The sequence below is a fragment of the Carassius auratus genome, chromosome 41 (genome assembly GCF_003368295.1).
Source record: "Carassius auratus strain Wakin chromosome 41, ASM336829v1, whole genome shotgun sequence".
NCBI classification, from domain to species: Eukaryota; Metazoa; Chordata; class Actinopteri; order Cypriniformes; family Cyprinidae; genus Carassius; species Carassius auratus.
This window is the reverse complement of record NC_039283.1, coordinates 3,277,858-3,300,357: the sequence shown is the minus strand read 5'-3', so window position 1 is coordinate 3,300,357 and position 22,500 is coordinate 3,277,858. Positions and strand designations below refer to the sequence as shown.

At 37.7% G+C, this 22,500-nt stretch overlaps 1 protein-coding gene across 1 annotated transcript; it reads right to left on the bottom strand.

Annotated features, from left to right (window-relative positions):
• Window positions 1-1,876: 1,876 nt before the first annotated feature.
• Window positions 1,877-21,968, bottom strand: LOC113059798 (neurocalcin-delta A-like). Its single transcript, XM_026228412.1, has 4 exons — window positions 21,816-21,968; window positions 5,794-6,193; window positions 5,222-5,327; window positions 1,877-4,128 (listed from the first exon to the last, which is right to left on the bottom strand). The coding sequence occupies exons 2-4, from the start codon at window positions 6,169-6,171 to the stop codon at window positions 4,031-4,033; spliced, it is 582 nt and encodes a 193-aa protein (XP_026084197.1). The 5' UTR covers window positions 6,172-6,193; window positions 21,816-21,968; the 3' UTR covers window positions 1,877-4,030.
• Between the last annotated feature and the right edge of the window lie 532 nt (window positions 21,969-22,500).

The following is a 22,500-nucleotide window of genomic DNA, read 5'->3' as shown; positions in this document are numbered from 1 at the left end:
AATACATAATTTGACCCATAATTTATTTTTATTTTTTTGTAGTTTTAGATTGCTTGTCTTGTTCCGTCATGATGTTCTTTTTTTTTTATTTTTTTTTTAAAACCCATTCGGTTCTTACTTGATCCGCATCTTTATCTGACTTCATGGGAAATTTCACAAGAGGTGTGGCATGCCTGAGTACTCAAAAGAAAACGAACCTGTTTTGACCTGGAGAAGGGCTTCAGCTTCTACCCGTCAGACAGGTAACGATTCTGCATTGTTAGCAAAATGTTACATACACATACACACACTGAATTGACACATTTTACCAGGTTTACCAATCCAATAAAGGCTCAGCCCTCTGGAGAAGGTGTCCTCTGATAACTTAAGTATGCTCGTGTTGGGAACCTATTCATTTTTAGGAAATTCAAATAAAGCTGCACCACTTTTTAAAAGAGTTTATGGTTGCGAATGCTCAGTCACTTGCATGTATAACATATTGAATGCAGTCTGATGGGAAAATATCAGCAAGCAATTCTGGACTAATCCCGCTAACTCAGATGATTCCCATGATGTCATGTCTTCCATGAGCATAAGAACAAAGCATAAGAACAATATATATATATATATACAGTGGGGATCGAAAGTTTGTCCTGAGTAAGATATTGTACATAAAAGATATTAACATTTAGTCCACAAGACAAATTTTTTTTTTGAAATTATTAAAATAACCCCACTCAAAAGTTTGGGATCCCTTGGTTCTTAGTACTGTGTTCTGTTACCTGATGATCCACGACTGTCTTTCTGTTTTGTGATGATTGTGCATGAGTCCCTTGTTTGTTCTGAACAGTTAAACTGAGCAGCGTTCTTCAGAAAAATCTTTAAGGTCCTGCAGATTCTTCAGTTTTCCAGCATCTTTGCATATTTGAACCCTTTCCAGCAGTGACTGTATGATTTTGAGATACATCTTTTCACACTAAGGACAATTGAGGGACTCAAACAAAACTATTTAAAAAGATTCAAACATTCACTGATGCTCCAGAAGGAAACAAGATGCATTAAGAGCTATGTACAATGTCCTATTCAGGACAGTACTAAATAAAAGATAACATGCATTTAGTATGATCTCTCTTATTTTTTGAAAATTACTCATATTTTCACAGATTCTGCAAAGGGTGCCCAAACTTTCGATCCCCACTGTATATATATATATACACATTTTTTTTTTTTTTTTTAAAGCAAAACCACTATGCAAGTCAATGGGGACCAGCAACTGAACAATCCCTTTAAATGCTGTAATTACACAATGGTTATACTTTTCAGGAATGCTTCTCATGTGGTGGGTAGGAGTGGAAATTTCTAATTTGTTTCCCCACCCATCTAATCTCACATAATCTCAAAGACAGTGATATAGAGTTGCCCAGAGTACCACCGAGAGTGTCAGACATGTGGAAGAGTTCCTCATTGAACTGGACAAGACCTTCAAAGAGCACTCACAACACTGGGAAGAATAAAACGCTTTCGAAGTGATGGGAATTATAAATTAATATTGCTTTAGGAGATGCACTTTCAGGAAACATTTATTGGGAATAAAAGTAACACACTAATATCCAGGGAAATAAATATTTTAGAATACACATCTACACTAAAAGTCAGATTCTTTGAAGTCTAAACTGGCTTTTTATTCATTCAGATTTTATGCTAGATCTCAAGCATGTAAACAATTAATTCACCTCAAATAATTCAACATACATTAACGTAAGCTGACATCCTGTGGCCAAAGCAGGTACTACTACATTTCAACCCATTTTGAGTGAGTTTCTATTAGTGGCTGCCACTGAAGACAACAAAAGCAAAAAGGATGACTCTCAGAGTAAATGAATGCAACACAACAACGCGCTGTTCTCTCCAGATTTAATTTCTGCTCAATGTGATAACCAAAACAAATCTCTAGGTCTCAAATCTCTACAGCCACAAAATACAGATTACCATACAAAATCTACAAAATGCAAGAATTACAAACAATTTGTTTGACAAATAACAATTGTACAGTATAAATTTCCACAATACTGCTTTCATATTTTTGGCACACGACTGCATGATATTATTGTCATACAGAAATGTAATGTCAGATGTTTAAAAAGAAAACGGGGGGAAAAAACGACATAAAATATGCATAAACCATGAAATAACAGAACAAATTTTGATCTGCCTCTGTTTTAATATTTTTACAAAAACAGCAGTTGTTCAACGAGTAAGATAAAAAGTAAAATAACAGAATAGCAGAACCGAATGCACTGTGGTGAGGCATTTGGCATTAACAGGGACATTCAAGAACACTGAACATCAGTAGAAGCAGTTGGCACGTTTGATAAAAGCAGGGCAGAGGGTGATACGGAAACTACTAGAAGCTACTAAATGCTCTCTACCTATCGTTGAATTAAATTTGTGCCGCAAGTGCAATGGATACAGGTGTGAATACAACATGAATGCAAGGGGCATTTGAAAAGCAATGGGTCCTATTTCCTCTTACACTCTTGATGTTATTTTAGAAATGAGCGTCTTCGACAAATTAATATATTGAGCAAATGGCCGTCAACATAATTACATCTGCTAAAGGAGTGAACGGGAAGAACATAGTGCTAAACTCACCAACAGATGGATCATTTTCATTTCGAGTTCAAGCAAATTTACTGCAACTGAGGCTTGATTTAAAAAAAAAAAAAAAAAAAAAAAATTACTTACACAGGAAAGCTTTGGAGTGTGTTTAAGGCAATTCAGTAACTTGATGATGCTCATGTGTACAATCCAGGGTTAAAGACTGCCTATAAAGCAGATTAAAGTGAGTCTAAAATTATATTAGCTTTGAATGAATAAAGCTTTAGTACTTCTTCAATAAAAATGTTCTGCAATAATGCAAACAATGCAACACAACATCTAGAACCAGGGTGAGCAAACAGGGCTGTAACTGATATAAACCAAACACACACACACACACACACACACACACACACACACACACACACACACACACACACACACACACAACACGTGCATACACATTACACAAATACTCTCCTGTCCACAAATGCAGATTAATTTATTAACATGCTTTTGCTAAAAATAAAACCGATCGCTGCATCCTAAGATGGAACTCTGAGTACAGTTTGGCATGCGTGTCTGATATTTCACATTTATATACAAGCCTACAGTTACTAGAGTACAAACATTAGAAAACTGGAAAAAGAGAATGCAGTTCAGTTCAGTTCAGGTCTTTTGAATGGCAGACTTTCTGATTCAAACCAAACGAATCCACACGAAACTGGATGTGCGCTTCCAGCAGTAAGTAATAAGGCTCTGTAGATTGTAAGCAAAACGTGGGGAATCATACAACTAGAAAATCTGCATGCCTGTTTTATTGGTCCCACTGAATAATAATACTGTGATCTGCCGATAATAAAGCTGGCCTAATTATGAATTGAGAGAAACTACATAGTCTAAAAGTTAAAAATAAGCCAAATACTGAAATCACTAAGGCTGAGTTGTTTACACACTATTGTCACCCGTTTGATCTAGGATTCAGGCATCAGATATAAAAAAAAATAATAATAAAGGACACAACTGTGTTTTATTGAGTGCATAAACTATTTCCCCATCTTATATTCCGGTCTTGGTCATGCTTAAACTGCCTCAGCTAATAGAATTGTATTTTTTACCCCAACATGAAACCTCTTTTCTAATCAGGAAGTGATTGGAGTTCAGATAAATACTCTAGTAACCCTAATTCACTCCATCACAGGCCTCTTGCAGACCTGGGGTGGCTCCCTACAGAGAAAACACAGCCAATAACTCTGTGCGCGCATGTGTGTGTTTCTATATCTGGCCAAGCTCAGTCTGATGAGACCCAGATGCCCTAGTCTGGGAAAATAGAAAGAAAAGAAAAAAAAACCTGACCCTCCATCATTTCCCTGTGACTGGAAGGAGCGACTATATCAAAAAACGAAATTAAAACCCATAAATAAATAAAAGGTTGAAGCACGAGACGCTGATCTCAGAACTGTCCTGCACTGCTGGGGTCACACTGTAGCAGACGCACAATGGACGGGTCGCTCTTCGCCCCTTTGATGAACTCCTCCAGAGACAGTTTTCCTAGAATAAAACGTAAAAAATTATGTTATGGAAACAATGGAAAAGATTTGAGTATTTCTATTAAATCAAATAAAATGGGTTAAAAAAGGGCAAGTATAATCTAACAGAAGCTAAACAAAATTGTGCCTGTTAATTTTCCCCTTTTTACCAAGGTTTTTTCGTCACTGATGGAGTTTTATTTATTTTGGTATAGGGCTAAATTTTACTATAGGGACATCCCTAAAAAAACAAAAACATGCAGTTGTGCAAGAACCACAAAAGTGGCAAGTACCATATTGGTCAGTAGGTGGCACTGCAGTCTCCTTGCATTTAAAAGTAAGAGGTGGTGTAGGAATGCTAAGAAACGTTTGATATTCAGGAGTGTACAGGCAATGTTACCCAAAATGGCACAAGAACAGGTCCTCTCACTCATAGATGTGACTAACATTAGCATTCAACACACACCTCATTTTAGTCTGCATGGTATAATTTGATCAGAGGTTTTTGTGCTTCAATTTCCTCACTGTGATTATTAAAGTATCTGTTTAAGAAACACACTTAAGCTGCGTCTGATCCGTCAAATACGCAAACATGCACACAGTCTCCATCCCTTGTGACTCTAGTCTTTCTGTATACTCCATCGTTTGGTTTTTGATCATCAATTGCATGCACACTCATTCACGCTGAAGTAGACAGTCCTAAACCTTGTGTTAGTGCTAATGGGGCTCTTCAAATCACTCAACTAGTTTGTATTAGAGAGCAAAAAACAAGCACAGACTTTACAAAGAATGCACAGATTGCACACAGCCAGATTTATATATATATATATATATATATATATATATATATATATATATATTTTTTTTAATAAATGTAATGTAAGAGTAAAAGGGTAAACATTTTGAACAGTAGAATGTTATATTTAACGCACTGATTGATGCCTTTTAGTGACATCTTTCCACGACTGAAACAATGATTGAGTGATAACACGAGACACCGTGACATCAGAGAAGCGCTGTTAAACTTCAATGTTTCTGTCATAATTTTAGCCTTGAAAGACCATCATATACGACTGCTTAAGAAGCTTTATGTTAAAGGGAGAAAAAGGCTTTACCATCCCGGTTGGTGTCCATTTGTCTGAAGATCTTTTCTGTTCTCTTCTCAGGTGTGGACTCATCCTCCGGCATCTTCACTACTGAACACACCATCTTATAAATCGCCTGAGGGAGACGACACACAAAAGATTCCCGTCATTCAAACATCTCCTCATAATTGTTGCTGATCACACTTATATATGTGATATATATTCGATAGGCTCTCAAGAGCTGATGCTAAAATTACTCTTATCAGCAAGAAAGCTGCAAAAGATAAATCAGGCAAATTGCAATGACAGCAAACATAACCATGTGAAGGAAAACCTGTTTTAGAGACTTGGGCTCTCTTTACAGTATGGAGCTTCCTGACAGTCTAACACCACGGCTATCCTTGCTGTTACCGCAAGTGAGAAATAACAACATATGCGATGTGAAAATTAGGTAGCAGGACTGGGTTGGGTTCTCTTTTGTGTCTCCTTAAGTGATATCTGATTCTATTTCAGACTTCCGCAGTCATGGTGATGATTAAAACAGGATTTCAAGAGTGAAAAGATTAGGTTGATTCATAAAAGCTTTAGGCTGCTTGACATACATGCACGATCTCTAGCATCTCTGCTTTGCTGATGTATCCGTTTCCGTCCAGATCATACATGCTAAACGCCCACTTGAGCTTCTGTTCCAGCTTCCCTCGTGACGTGACGCTCAATGCAATTATGAACTCCCGAAAGTCTATTGTGCCGTCCCCGTTTGCGTCAAAAGTACGGAACACATGCTCCGCAAACTTTGAGGCGTCTCCATAAGGGAAGAAGTTTCCGTAGATTTTCTTAAACTCTTCCATGGAGAGGTTGCCGCTGGGACAGTCCCGTAGAAAGCCCTTGTACCATTCCTGGATTTCATGCTCTGTAAAGTCTGTGCTCTCCAGCAGGTCCTGCATCACCTCAGGGCGGAGCTTGCTGTTCTGCTTCCCCATGGTTTCGTTTCACGACACAGCACTGGAAAAAGGAGGCAAGTGAAAAAGCATGGTAAGTTTGGCAGACTCAACTCATAATGGTATACTGTGGTACCATATGCTGCCATGATCCTTATGTAAAATGTACACCTAATGACTATAATATGAAGCACAGTTAAGAACCAAATAACATCCCTATTTTGAACTGCTGTCATCTACCTTTGAATTTTTTCATACAATACCATAAGATATATCCATGAAGCCTGAAGATTTTTGAGCTATAGCTATCCATGTGTTTGTCCATCTAGAGTTGCATACAATGGCTCTACTTGCAGATTTTTTCCAAACGGAGACATGCCCTTGCCAATCAAATACATCTTGATAACAAATAAAGCGACAGATGAAATAAAGCCATGTACTGTAGTAACACCATGATGTCATTCTCAATGAAAGCTGGCGATTTACAGTAACATGAGAGTTTAGCGCCTGAGTGTCAAGCGTGTCCAGTCATGCAAGTTGATAAGTTTATCTTTAACTATGTCAAGGAGTAATGCAGCGACTACTGATAAGGACAGATACTGTAGTGTTATGTAGGCAACACAAAAGATAAAATTGGTATTACTGTTACTAGTGATTTCACTAGTAGCATGGTTCATCTCTGCCAACATGCATTGATACTTTTAAATGTGGAAGCATACTAGATGAGATTGATTCGTGCACTTAATTGCTCTTTTTTAGCAGCAGGAACACCCGCAGTGACCAATAATACAGTGGCTGAGCGGCCTGCAGCGGCAAAATCACTGTATGTCTGATTTCCCACAATACCCATTTAAGCCAGTCACAGAAATAGTTACGGTGTCAAGCCATGAAACCTACTGGCTTTAAATGTTTTAATTCAGAGAAATGTGTTCTGACAGTGCGGCTGTTTTGCGTCTTATGTCCTCATTAGAAGTATATGACCAAGTCTGAGCAGCAATCCAAAACTGCATTAACTTTTGAAAAAAAAAAACTTTTCAAAACACTATCAACAACAGAATTAAAAAACAAAAAGCCATACACACGTCCTCTGCTCAACAATTCACTTTGTCTTCAGATGATGATGCAGCTGCTATACAGTGATGTAAGGCTGCAGAGCGATACCAGAAGCATACTACATGGGAACATGAGGCAGTTTTACAAGAAAGGATGCCTTTTATCATGCACAAAATATCCCTAAAGATGCTCCCTTTCTGCAGAAGAATATTCCTAAAAATACTGATAATTAAATAAAAAACAGGACAGCTTTCCTATCTTCGTAATGACTAGATCTAAACACTGAGCCTTCGGAAGCAGTTTGAGTCCAAATTTCAGTATTACATAAGATAAATCATAAAAGACTTCCACCTCCATATCTCAAAAGACTTGACGCTTTTCCCTTGAAAAAAGGTGCAACCGCTAACTACTAACACATGTCAGGATTTACTAGGAGTAAATGAGCCAGAATATCAATAAAAAAACTTGTCAAAACAAAACCAACAAAAACATTCTGAGAAATCTCAAGACGACAAAACATGTCTAGACCTAAATGCCTAGCAATCAATAAAAATGGCAAAACAAAAATGAAAAATGTGTCCATGTGATGGGTCATTAACTGTCCCCAGCTGTAGAGTATCTACTCGGGCCGGACGGTCTGGACAGGATCAGCTGTTACGTGACATCTGATGCGTCTCTCTGCAGGAAGTGACTCCCGTTTCTCAGATGGGCCATGGATCTTTGTACTAATCAGACAACCGTCTTACTAAAGTTCTAGGCAAACATTTAGACGTACACACGCACGCACACATGCACCAATATAGTCACAGCACAAAATGTTTTAAATGAGCCGAATGAATCATGTGCATTAGAGCTGTGTGGTGAAGGTTAGGGCTGAAGAGGAGACACTACTCACTCTTTGATTAGAACTGGAGTGTAGCTCTTCAAACTAAAAGGAAAAACAGGAAAACAAACAAAAACAGAAACTGCGTATGCTGTTCTGTGTCAGCTGTGCCACGAGAATACTTTTTCTAAAACAACGTATCCGCGTGTCGCAGCTGACACAAAACAGCATACAATGTTTGCGTTCAGTGGATACTCTCCAAAATGGCACTAGGGTGATGAGGTGGAAACAAATTGAATAAAAGGGGTTATTTTTGTTTTCTAAGTATATAAAAATAATTCTTGTAGCTTCGTAAAATTAGTTGAACCCTGATGATTACTTTACAGATTTCCGGACCTTGATCGTGGTAGTGCCCTTGCGGTCTATGAGGGGGTCAGAGGCACGTCCTGATTTTGCCAAGTCCGATGTGTTCCTAGGTCAACATATTTTGTTGACCCTGGAACAACATTTTACTCCAAAAATATATTCTTAACCATATCCCTACACCTAAACCTAACCTTAACCATGAGTAATCCCTAAAATCAGAGGAAATGATAGATGAATGACACTGATGTACAAGCACCAAACACTGATTTTAAGCATAAACTTCACAAAATCTATAAACTGGTTCTTCAAATCTGATTGGTTAATCACAATGTTGTTCCAGGGTCAACAACGATGTTGTCCCAGGAACATGTCTCACTTGGTAAAATCAGGTTAGGCGGGTCAGAGAGCGCACTCTGCTGTTTAAACTATCATTTATTAACTTTTGCACACCAATCTATTATTTGGTAACACAATGACATGTAACAACAAATATTGTTTGATTATTTTACATGAATGCATAACCATATTCAACTGTGATCCCAAAGACTGGAGTAATGCTTGACTGTTTCTCTGCAACTGAATATTTATAGTGCCACATGTGTTTAATCTATCTTTAACTGCAAATTGACAAGGAAAGCAGTTGTTGAGGTCACATTGGATTAGCGGTGAACTACATTTACAACATTCTTTTATATGTCATGTGCTGAGAAATAGTTCTCAGCTGAGAGGTGTCATGGCCGACAGGCATGTATTAAGTATTCAGCATTAACCCTCCTGATTAAACTGAACATCAATTTAAACACGGAGGACAGACTGGGGCTTAATTACAATGCAGTTAGCAATGCTGTCTTCATGTACAATAATGAATCTCTGTGACCTCTTGCCATGTTGCTATGGAAACAGACACTCCAAGCAGCATTGGTTGGCAGAGAGAACACAATAAATCAATGTTTGCATCTCTAGACCGAACACTGCTGCACTAAACGGATTTCCTTAAAATATCTGGATTTCAGCCATTTGGAAAGATGACTAATTGCACAGTGACAGTGGGAAACTACTGCATTTCTGATTGTTCCAGCCCACAGTTCACTTTGCTTGTGATCAAGCTCAAGCAAACGTAATCTACAAATCATTAGCCAGTAAAATGTTCAAGACGACGACATCTCAGGCAGCTTGTTACTTCGCCTTTATCACACCTCAACCTTTCACTTCCACAGTAAAGCAGAAACAGATCTTAGCTGACAATAATAAGCCAAGAAAAGGCAAAAATATCTAGCAGGGCACTAGTGTTTTTGTTGTTAATTAAAAATGTATTTAAAATTGTTTTGAAAAAAGCTTAAAAAAAGATATATGTATATACATATATATACAGGTGCATCTCAAATTCGAATGTCATTGAAAAGTTCAATTCAGTAATTCAACTCAAGTAGAAGTGAAGTAGTTTAAGTCTTTGGTTCTTTTAATTGTGATGAATTTGGCTCACATTTAACAAAAACCCACCAATTCACTATCCCAACAAATTAAAATATGGTGACATGCCAATCAGCTAATCAACTTAAAGCACCTGCAAAGGTTTTCTGAGCATTCAAAACTACAAAACTCAGGAAAGTCTCTTGGTTTGGTTCACCTGAAGCGACACCTGGAGCCTCATCACTGACACTGTTAAAATGTTGAGTGTGCCTCTCCTCAAGGCCGTTGGTGTCCTCGTGGGTCCAGGAAGGGAGTGTTGAGGCATCTCCGTGCCACTGAAGAGCTCCTGATGAGAATCACACCCGTTACATGCCCGTTGTGCCAGGATACCAGGCCATCTAGTCCCTTCAAGCACTGTGGTCAAAATGAAGGATGAAGCCACTGGAAGAAGCTGCCGCCCCTTGTGCCCCAGACCAGAGAGGGGAGTCAATGTGGCCGCCGGACTCGCCCCTTACCTGCACCCATCTTCCCTAACTTCACGAACACCACAGCATGACAAACACACCAGACCCCCCATTTAATTTTAACACACTCACCCTTTGGACACTTTTACTCCTTTTTTTGAACTTTATGTAGATTTCTGTTAATAAACGCCTGATGCCACACCCACTATATACACACACTTCTAAAACAACCCTGCAGGCCACTGGGGGGAACAACATCCTGTTTTCCCTTCTTGAAACTGTGTATACTGACTACAATCATTCATATCGGCAGCATGAGAGCAGAGCTTTAAAAAAAAGAAAAAAAGGCCTTTAATTTGGGTGGTAATTTGCTAACGACAGACAGAATCTAATTAAGCTCTTGCGGAGCACTTTCTAAGAGGCTGATCTTTGATGTCCACAATGATTGCTGCTTTGGCCAGTGAATCCATGGCATTTCCAGTTGTTCTTGATTAGTGGATGAGGCAAAATCCAAATAAATATTTCAACAAAACTAGAAAACTTGACATTCATAATGATATTTCCAATCTTCCTTGATAATTTCTGAATTTCCATGACTGTGGGGACCTTATGGAGGTATGGAGAATGATATTTCAGCCGACTAAAATTATTGACCGGAAATGGCATTTTCAGTTTTCGTTCTGTTTAACTCACTGGAAAAACAAAGTCTGGTCAAATAAAGTGCCAGCAGGAAATTTCTATGTAGAATACATGTTCCTGTTTGCAATAATGCTTCTGTGCTGTAACATGGCAACGGTAAAATGATGGTCCGTGTTGACATCACACTTACGTTCCCATTCATATTTAAACAATTTTGTGCAAGAATGATTCTGATTTTAATTGCATTCAGTTTAAATGGCAATTGATAATACATTTACGTCCTGCCAGATGAAGCTCGCGCAACAGCACACACACAAAGTAACTCACAGAAAGTTAAATATGCATACTGGGATAGAAAAAAATATCTAAAATATGATTTAGGTGAGCAACATTACACGACCAAGATTTTCCCCGAACATCAATATCAACATGATTGCAATGTGACACTGATATAGAAGTTCAATAAAGGAAGTTAAAATTAAGTCACTTATATTTTATACAATATTGACTTTTTGCTCAATTTCGCTGATAAATTTTTTTCCAATCAAAGCCATCGCAAAATTGTAGTGTGTCTCCGAGTCAATGATTCCGCATTCCACTCATAAACACAGTCGCTTGCCACATTTCTGAATCAGCCGTTAGAAAGAATTGACTACTAAATGACTCACTCATTAAAACATTAGTTTGCCACCACCTACTGGTGGTTTGGTCATATTTAAAATTATCACTGCATTTTTCACAACATATATTTTTAGGTTTAAAAAAAAAAAAAAAGTAAAACAATCTTATACAATTATTTATGCATTTGAAATGCATTTGATGGCACCTCAGCTTCATCAAACAGTTTGTGTAAATTAGGGATGTGCCTATACGAGAATTGGTTCAGAACGGTTCACAGGGCAAATTACAAATGGAAGTGATCATCCCTATCCCCTTGAAAAGGGAACTTTGAGGGAGTAGGGCACGTGCGTGCCGTTATGTATTCAGTTGGAATGCACTTGGCAAAGCGAGCGACGTAATTTCCTTGTCTTCAGCTGGAATGTTTCATATTAGTTTTTATACATTATGAATGTTTATTTGCAACAGTTATGCTAACAGAAAAAGATTTATGACAGTAAAATAGTGACATCTGCTGACGGACACCATGCTGCTTTGTCACAGAAACATGCCAGATAAAGACAACTATAAAAAAATGTATTGATCAAGGTCAGATTTTCAGAAATAAGAGTGTGTGAGATCATACTTAAGAAAAGGGAACTGAAACCAAGGAACTGGCCTAAAGAATTACTAATATAATATCAGGGATTTCATGTTGGCATGCCAACAAATAAACAACAGTGCAGGGATAAACAGTTTCCCACAGAGAGAGGAGAACCAAGGAAACAAACAGAATGACTTTTAACATTTCCAACACATCAGAGATGCAATCTAAGGAGGAATGCAACAGTATCTGTTTCCAAGTTTTCTAAAAACTGTATTTTTAGCAATGGGAATGCATTTGATGTGAGAAGTACCAGAAATAAGGCATTAATATAAGTAGAGCTTAATATTTCAGTTTTCTCTAGGTTAGGCCCTTCTATCTTTGAGGGCAATACAAATAAAAACCTGTCTAGCAACATTAAAGCTATACACATTTCTATAAATTAAAGAATCTCTAACAGAAATGTACAAAATGGGAGAAAAAAGCAAGAGCGTAACAAAACAAGAACAGCTGTGTCCAGCTCTCAGCATGGTGAAGGATATTTTCTGACATGAGTGTGCCCTGCAGAGAATGAGCCGGACACAAACAGGGCAAAAAATGACTCCCATTTATTTCAAACTGAGAGCAAATACATACTATCTGCCAGTTTTTTCCCCCCACTTTGTGTAACTGAAGGGGAATTAAAATGGAAACAGTAGACATACTAACAAAGTTTATCATGTCTACTCAAAGACACGGACATTTAAAAAACCTAAAGATCACTGATAAAAATGATTCTTTGTTTAAGTAAATATTACAGAAAAACAAATGCAATTTCTACATTAATTTATTTCAGGCAAGAATAAAAAGTAAATTCTATATTAGTACCCAATTCAAGCTTGTAGAAATAAAAGTTTGATTTTGTTTTGGAATTTTTGGAATTGTTTGTTTACAAGGATTCTCTGAGTAAATCATTTTCGTATTGTGTACCAAGAATTGAGGTCTCTGCACTCATTTGGCTAGTGAGGACTGGGGTGTTAAGATTGTATATAATAAACCCCCTAAAATTCAACTCATTATATACAGTGCCAGAGACTGACATGTTTTAGAGGGATGAATACTGTTAAAATTACACCATATTTATTGCATCAAAATACATCTTCCGTTGGACACCACTCGCAAGGGAAAGTATTATGTGATATTTTGCTTTGCTAATACATTATATAAAGGTGCTGGTCATATAATTAGAATATCATCAAAAAGCTAATTTATTTCACTAATTCCCTTCAAAAAGTGAAATTTTTATATTATATTTATTCATTAAACACAGACTGATATATTTCAAATGTTTATTTCTTTTAATTTTGATGATTATAACTGACAACTAAAGGAAAATCCCAATTCAGTATCTCAGAAAATTAGAATATTGTGAAAAGGTTCAATATTGAAGACAGATGGAGCCACACTCTAATCGGCTAATTAACTCAAAACACCTGCAAAGGCCTTTAAATGATCTCTCAGTCTAGTTCTGTAGGCTACACAATCATGGGGAAGACTGCCAACTTGACAGTTGTCCAAAAGACGATCATTGACAACTTGCACAAGGAGGGCAAGACACAAAAGGTCATTGCAAAAGAGGCTGGCTGTTCACAGAGCTCTGTAACCAAGCACATTAATAGAGAGGCGAAATCAAGGAAAAGATGTGGTAGAAAAAAAGTGTACAAGCAATAGGGATAACCGCTCCCTGGAGAGGATCTTGAGACAAAAAACATTCAAAAATGTGGGGGAGATTCACAAAGAGTGGACTGCAGCTGGAGTCAGTGCTTCAAGAACCACTACATACAGATGTATGCAAGACATGGGTTTCAGCTGTCGCATTCCTTGTGTCAAGCCACTCTTGAACAACAGACAGCGTCAGAAGCATTTCGCTTCAAGAAGGACTGGACTGCTGCTGAGGTCCAAAGTTATGTTCTCTGAAGAAAGTAAATTTAGTATTTCCTTTGGAAATCAGGGTCCCAGAGTCTGGAGGAAGAGAGGAGAGGCACACAAACCATGTTGCTTGAGGTCCAGTGTAAAGTTTCCACAGTCAGTGATGGTTTGGGGTGACATGTCATCTGCTGCTGTTGGTCCACTGTTTTTTCTGAGGTCCAAGGTCAACACAGCCGTATACCAGGAAGTTTTAGAGCACTTCATGCTACTTGCTGCTGACCAACTTTATGGAGATGCAGATTTCATTTTCCAACAGGACTTGGCACCTGCACACAGTGCCAAAGCTACCAGTACCTGGTTTAAGGACCATGGTATCCCTGTTCTTAATCGGCCAGCAAACTCCCCTGACCTTAACCACATAGAAAATCTAAGCATTGAGTGCTTTACATGCTCATAGTTTTTATTTTAATACTTTTTATTTGGTCAATATTTCTAAAAATCCTTCTTTGTATTGGTCTTAAGTTATATTCTACTTTTCTGAGATATTGAATTTGGGATTTTCCTTAGCTGTCAGTTATAATCATCAAAATTAAAAGAAATAAACATTTGAAATATATAAGTCTGTGTGTAATGAATGAATATAATATACAAGTTTCACTTTTTGAATGGAATTAGTGAAAAAATCCTAATTATATGACCAGCAATTTTATATACAGGGCTCTTCTCTGGCATTCATATGTAAAAAAATTTTCAGTAATGACAGTTTATAAGGGTAACTGATCTCATACATATAAGTGCTACTTTATACATTTTAAATCACTTCATTATAGGGCTGCACAAACAACTGGAAAATAAATGTGACTGAGACTAGAGGTCGACCGATATATCGGTCGGGTGATATATCGAACCGATATTTGTCTTTTTTTTATATATATATATATCGGCATCGGCTGATATCCATGTTAGTAGCGCCGATTTAAAGTCAGGCACGTCAGCGGGGCAGCCCTGTGTTATTTGTGCGGTGGAAAGTGCTGCTGCCACATGTCAAGGACCCCAAGCCAAAACTTTTGGAAGATTCAACAACACTCCTGGGAGATAAAGGTTAGTCAGAGAATTACACACTGTAAATGGGGTGGAGAAGTTGGCAGCTCTCACAAACACTGCAGCGTGATTGAGGGCTCCGTTACTATGCCCCGCTCACAGACAGCACTGCGCTCAGAGAGACCGCTGTCCTGGAGCTGCCCAGAATGGTGAATGACATTTGTTCGGAAGCATGGTTTGATGCAGACAATATCCAGGTTTCCATCCAACTCATTTGCAAATAGGGAAGTCAATATTCTATAATTTCTATGATCGATCGTCGTTTAAATGAACGATCAATTAATAACCTTAATGCTGCAAAAATGCGTCCGCAGCGGTATTATTATTATTATGTACAAAAGAACAAAAAAAAGCTTTCTCATCCTAGACGGAAAAGATCAACCTCTTCACATGAGCAAAAACGTCCTTGGCATAACAGCAGAGTGAACTGGTATATAAACTGACCAGTGTAACCTTGTATATGTTTGGTTGAGTGTATTTTAATAATGAACAGACTGCCAGTGTGCTGGTTTGCTAGTGTTTGCAGCCCTACTATTTTTTTTTTTATATATATATTTTATTTTTTATACTTTTCAAGTTTAATTGATTTTTATTTATAAAATTGTATTTATTTTATTTAAATGTATATTTAAGTTTACATTTATATTTCAACAAACTTGAAAAATCCTGCTTGATAAATGCTCAAAGTTTTATGTAAATGACTGACTTGTTTTATATATTTAATACTTGGTCAGTTTATTGATTTGTTAGGTTAACTTTTGAATTTTTTATTTATTTTAATACCTTGCAGTGCGCAAAATTAAGATTCGAGATGATGATTAATTTAGGCATTTTGTTAATTCCCGTATTAGTGTGACATCTCAGCATGCAAATGAAGGGGAAAACTTCAAGATATCAGCCCTAAAAATCGGCAGCACATATCAGCCATCGGCTGACCCTGACCTCTAAACATCTATAGAAAAACCCATATCGGTCGATCTCTACACCTGCTGTGATCGCCTGATCTTGAAACCACAGACATGTTTGTTGAGTGGATAAACATTATAGCCACTCAAAGGCATTTAATTCATTGAAGCTTACAGAGTTCTGCACTTTTGCAAAGTGTAGACAAAATGTATATAAGATATTTATTGAAGTGTAGTCAGCTTCACTGTAATAATCCCTTGAATACAAGTGAACAAGAAACACTGAACAAGAAGATCGTGTAGCAGAAACATTAGCCTAACACAAGTCTAAACTTCTCCCATTGTTATTCCTCTTATCTAAGCAACAACTTTAGCACAGACATATGAGGAACTTTCTTAGGTTACAAATTCACACCAGTATGGTATAATAGTACAAAAGGTTATACTATTTCTTTTATAAAAAATTAAAGATTATACTAACCTGTGATAGCAGAACTTCTACACTGGTAAAATTTTGGATGATTCCTTAATAGTCAAGATTGTTTCAGTGCCAGTGCTGCCTCCTCCCTCAATTTTACATTTTAAGAATGAATAACAACATTTTAACCAGTTCCTTAAAAAGCCTGTGAATGGTCCGAACTAAAATAAAACTTCCCCACATGTTTAAATAAGCTGCATCTTCTGCATAAAAGTTGCATAAGAATAATATTACTCAAGTCATATGCGTGGCAGAAATTACCAATCATTAAAACACTAGATAGTCTCTAACAGCGAGTGGTTGTGAAAGAGCCTTTCACAGACAACACAGCTGGTTTTTCAACCCTACAATTAATGTTCAACAAGTAGAGGTCTGCCACCAAGCCTAAGCTTGACAGGATCAGACAAATATTAAAATTAGGCTTAGGTCAGTTTTTCATTTTAGATTAGTCATAATCAATAGGTCAGGTTTAATACAAATAAAATATTATTATTATTAATATTCATTTAAACAATCACACTCTCACACGCTGACAAAGAAATGAAAAGAAAGTTAGTGACTTTTTTTTGTGTGAAGGAATTGATTGGTTCAGGTGACCAGATGTCATTTTAGAGCCAGGTTGAAGTTACTGCAGACTAGAGCAGATCTCTAATTGAATGTCATTTTGGATGAAAAGTACCTGCTAAAAAAAAAGTAAAGGCTTGTTCACATCCAGACGAATGTTCAATGCAAACATTTAGCGTGATAAACATTTAAGTTTTAAGGAACAGTTGTTAATGCATCTGTTCAGACTTAACACAAACATCCGCATGCCATCAGATCAAGTGATTTATTTATTTTTATGGAGAAGCGTTCTAATAAATTCCATATTTCAATGTAATATATTCCATTGGATCTCACTTAAAACTGGTTAACCAATAAGATCTGCGCTTTTGCATGAAATCACTAGTTCATAAAACTATAACTTTGTGGTGATGCAAACAGAATTTGGCAGTGACCGTGAATAGGTGAAGAATACAGATTGCATGTCTTTGTATGAATAGGCCTTAAAGCGATAGTTCACCCAAAACTTTTTAATTCTGTCATTATTTACTCACCCTCAAGTTGGTTCTAAACCTGTATAAGTTTCTTTCTTATGCTGAACACAAAAGTAGGGATGTCCCGATACCACTTTTTCACTTCCAATACCGATGCAGCAGCTTTGGCTATTTGCCGATTCCGATATCAATCCGATATTTTTTTTTATTCTTGAACTAATACTACTACTACTAATAATAAAATGAAATGGAAGCACTTTGCTCAATTTGCCTCCTAAAAACAAAAATAAAACCAAGATACACATTACAAATACACATAACACAAATGAAAATAAACTGTGTTTTGCAGGTACAATCAGGGATGTAGTGGAGGCTAAACGCACGTAAACACCGTTTACGCACCTCCCAAAATTCAGAAATAGCGTTTACCCACCTCCAAGGTGCGTTTATCCACCTCTAAATTGAGTTTATCCACCTCTAAATAGCCTACAGTTCCTATGACCTTTTAAATTAAGCTTATGTCGTTTTAGTTTCATATTGTTCATTATTAGTTTCATAGGTTGTCTGTTGTTAAAATTAAGTCTTTCATACTGCGCTGCAACTTGTCAGTGTTGACCAATTGCTTGCGGTGTTGCCAGTAGAGGGAAGTTTGGATCATTTAACTGACTCGGATCTTTGAGTCCCGTTCAGCAAAATGACTTATCTATTCTCTTCTCGTGGGACTGACATGAAGAATAAAAGACTCAGACCTCACCTGTCGATTCAGAACCCATTTGTTGTGTAATCCGCATGTGTGGTCAACACAAAATGAAAGAATCACTCTCTGAGACAACTCGGTAGTCCTGAGTCATATTAAAGATTCGTTCAAAATGAACGACACGCAACAGACTGCATCAAGATTCAAAAATGGATATCCGGCAATTAATAATAATAATAAATAATAATAATAATAATAACGTTCGTTATTTTGAATAGAAATCATCACTCATACAGCAGCCATTCATCTCATCTCCGGTTTATTTGTGTTCGTATACATACAATATCCACGATCCGCCAGGGCTATAGTCCAATGGTGCGCACATTTGAAGAGATAATAATTTTATGACATGTTTGTAAAATTTTGTCATACAGAATAACATTTCTATTCATTTTACACTGATTTATGCGATTTGAAGAGCTAAAACAGCTAACAGAGCTAGCGATTACTCTCCTCTTATTGATTCGCGTCAGCTATGACATCAGTGCGATATCATTAGTTTGTAAAGCTGTCAATCATCTCATGTGAACCACGTGACCAAAAGGATGTCCTTCTGCAATGAAGCTGTCTGTGTCATTGCAGTCTGTGTCATTGATAAAATATATGAAAGACAAAAGTAAAAAAAATATTTGATTCCCGCTTGTTAAATGTGAATATGTTCTAGTGTCTTCTCTCCTCTGTGACAGTCAACTGAATATCTTTGAGGTGTGGACAAAACGAGACATTTGAGGACCATTCCTGAGCTTTTGGGGAAACACTAATCCACATTTTTCTGACATATTATAGACCAAACAACTAACCGATTAATTGAGAAAATATTCAACAGATTAATCGACTATTAAAATAATCCCAAATCCCTAATCATTGCGTACAAGTGCATTGCATTGGAACCCCTGGATATAAGCCTCCCTCTCTATTCCTCTAAAGAAAATTGTTCTCTCTGTTTTGTCATTTAGTAAACTTTATAGATTTCAACCTTATTATTCTTTCTTGAGTCTCTTTAACAAGTACTTCGATTAATGTATTAATTGAATAGTGATTGTGTGACCTATATGAGGGAACAACCAGTGATACCCTTGGTAGTAATATCAAATGATAGCCTATAGCGATGTCATCAGGATACACATACACCGGTAGGCAGTGGCCCACCTTACCGTGACCACGATGTGGTCATCCAGAATTTATAGTTTACCCACCTCTTTTTTTACCACTACACCTCTGGGTACAATAGGATTCAGCAGTAGCATTTTAAAAAATTAATGAACAAGTAAAAATAAAACTATCATTTACAAATTAATTCATCATAATTAAATCATGCAAACATGAGGTGAGAGCGAGCCCGGCCGCGAAAATGGCACATCACGTGTGCTTCATCTGTCTACTGTCTTCACTGTGAAATGCATTTTTCATAATTATGTTTACATTTTTGTTTACGTACGTATACGTTAATATACACATAAAACAATTATTATTATTTTTCATACAATGGAAGTCAAAGGCTACAGTCAACTATTTGGTTACCAGCATTCTTCAAAATATCTTTTGTGTTTAACAGAAGAAATAAATAGATACAGGCTGGGCGAGTAAATTATTTTTATTTTTGAGTGAACTATCCCTCTCCCATTTTTACAACATAAAAATGCAACATTTATTTATTAAACGGGAAAATGTATTTTACTTCTTGAAAATGAAAGAGCACTTTAGCAAACACTAGTAGCGTGCGTAGGTTTGAGATGCATACAGTATGCCATTAAGTGGTTATCAGAGTGATACTGAATTTGAGAATGCTTTTAAAACAGCACTTAAGAGGCCAGATAATGAAAAAAATAAAATAAAAACAAAAATAAAAAAAGTTAATTTGGCACTCTGTGATTTTAAGCTATTTAATAGATACACACAACACTCAAGCACTACCTACACACTGCACGCAAACACACAAAAACACAGGCTGTATTAACAGACAAGGCAGATAACACACAATAGCAGTGGTAGCGGTGAGGATAATCTCCTCCCACACAGGTGGGAACTGTGCCGAACAAGCTGCCAGCAGTGTCTCTCATCCCTACAGCCAGCAGGCCTCTATCGCAGGAGTGTGTTTGTCTTTGGTGCCATGTGTTTCTGAACTACCAGTAGGCCATGTGTGCATGAGTGTGTCATCTAATAACCAATATGTTCTACAACAGTCAATCCGAGCACGGAGTCGCTTCGGGTCTGCTCCTCAAGTAGGTTGTTGCATTAACTTAACTGTTGGTAAATGACCTAGTGATGTATATTATGACCCTTCCTTTAAGAGTGGAAAGTATCTTTTGCTAAAGTGCAAAATGCACAGTCTTCTAGAAATCTCTCTGACAGGACATCTTCTTGGGTTTAAAATGATAACACAACTAGCTTTCAAAACATTCAAGCAATTAGCAATAAATGTTTTCTTCCTGCCACAGATCGCCCTCCACCCACATGCAATGCGACAAAGGGGATGGGGCTATTCTGGTATTCAGTGCAAGTGTGTCTCCCTCAGAGAGAGCATTCTTAACACACGCTCACTCACATGTACGAGTTAAGCGAGGAGTGAAAGTGTGGGGAAGGTGAAAAAGAAAAGTTGGGAAAGAGTAGAATTTGAACAGATTATGCCAGCTCCCTCATCTCTCATCCTTTCCCACGAGGCTTTCTAAAGCCCCTTTCACACAGTGCGTTGATCAGGAAAAATTGCCGGAGTGCCTTCTGTTTGAACACAAACATGTCTCAGGATTGATCCCGGGATGAGTACCTAGAAACACTGACCCGATCAGTCCCGGTATGAGCCCTGTGTCAACAAAATGCAGGACATAAAGGGTGTGTCGTAATGATGATGCATGTTATCGTTCAACTCGATCACCGGGTGTTTTGAAGGCAGATCAACATTCATGACAAAAATGTGTGCAAACTGGAATGAAGCAGAGATCAGGAAGCTTCTCACTATCTGCCCTGAAGCGGAGATCGTTCACCAGCTTAGAGAAATGGTGCGCGGTCACATGTCACATGTCTCTACGGGATCCTTATGGGATGTATGTGAACGCATGCACAGATTGCGGAAAATCACTGGCAGTGTGAATGAACCAAAATTGAACGATCCTGGGAGCAATCACGGGACACATTATCTGTGTATTATCCGGAATCTCTGTGTGAAAGAGGCTTAAATGTAGCCGTTTCCACTATGACTAAATTCAGAGCTGGTGGTGGAGATAGCTGGACTCTCTTAATCTAATTCATTCAGCCCATCTACAAAGCAACTGATAACAAGAGATGGATAGGACCTGAAAGGGCAGGGAAACACTGACAGGGGAGTTTATCAAGTAAAAGAATGCTTAACTACATCCTTCTCATGTTCACAGAACCCCAGTGTGCTGATCTCGTGTGACGGAGCGGGAGAGCATGCAACAGCTGTGCACAATAATCACACGGACATCTTGGATAGCCGAACCAATTCAATCTCACCACTTCGAAGATATCACATACTGAAAAAAAAAAAAAAAAACATTCCTACAGAAGAAAAATAAGTATGACTTACCTCTTTTTTCTAGTTCTATTTTCCCCTGCAATCCACTGCCTTCAACTGTCCATAAACCAGCTATTTATACCCGAGGACGAGGCTGGTAGCTAACAGAAATATATCAAGACTAAGACTAACGGTTTCAATTCAACAAGTCCTCAAGTTCCTCGAAGCCCTTGCAGTAAAGATGGACGAAACTCTGGCAGCGTCCCTCCCCCGATGACGTCAACCCCCAGTCACGTGGCGCATGAAAAGAGAAGTGACTTAGTGTTGCCCTGGGCAACAGGCAGAGAGTTCTATAGTGATTTCAATAGTCATCTGTCAGAGCTGCGCTGAAAGAGACCCTCACAAAACCAGTCTAATCCGCAGAAAATGAGTGTTTTTTTTAAAGAAAAGCTTCAGTGTAGACAGGAAGCTGCATTCAGTGATGAAAAGGAAACTAGAAAATGAGAAATGTGAATACACAACAGTCATCAGATTGCTGCAGTTTAATGTGCTGCATGAAGAAGCATTGAGGTATGAAAAGCAGTGTTATGTGCAGGGATAGGCAATGTGGTCCTGGAGTGCCACTGTCCTGCAGAGTTTTGCTCTAACCCTTATCAAACACACCTGAACAAGCTAATTAAGGTCTTCAGAATTACTCTGGCTACAGGCAGTGAGTTTCTTTCGAGGTTGGAGGTAAACTCTGCAGAACATTGGCAAT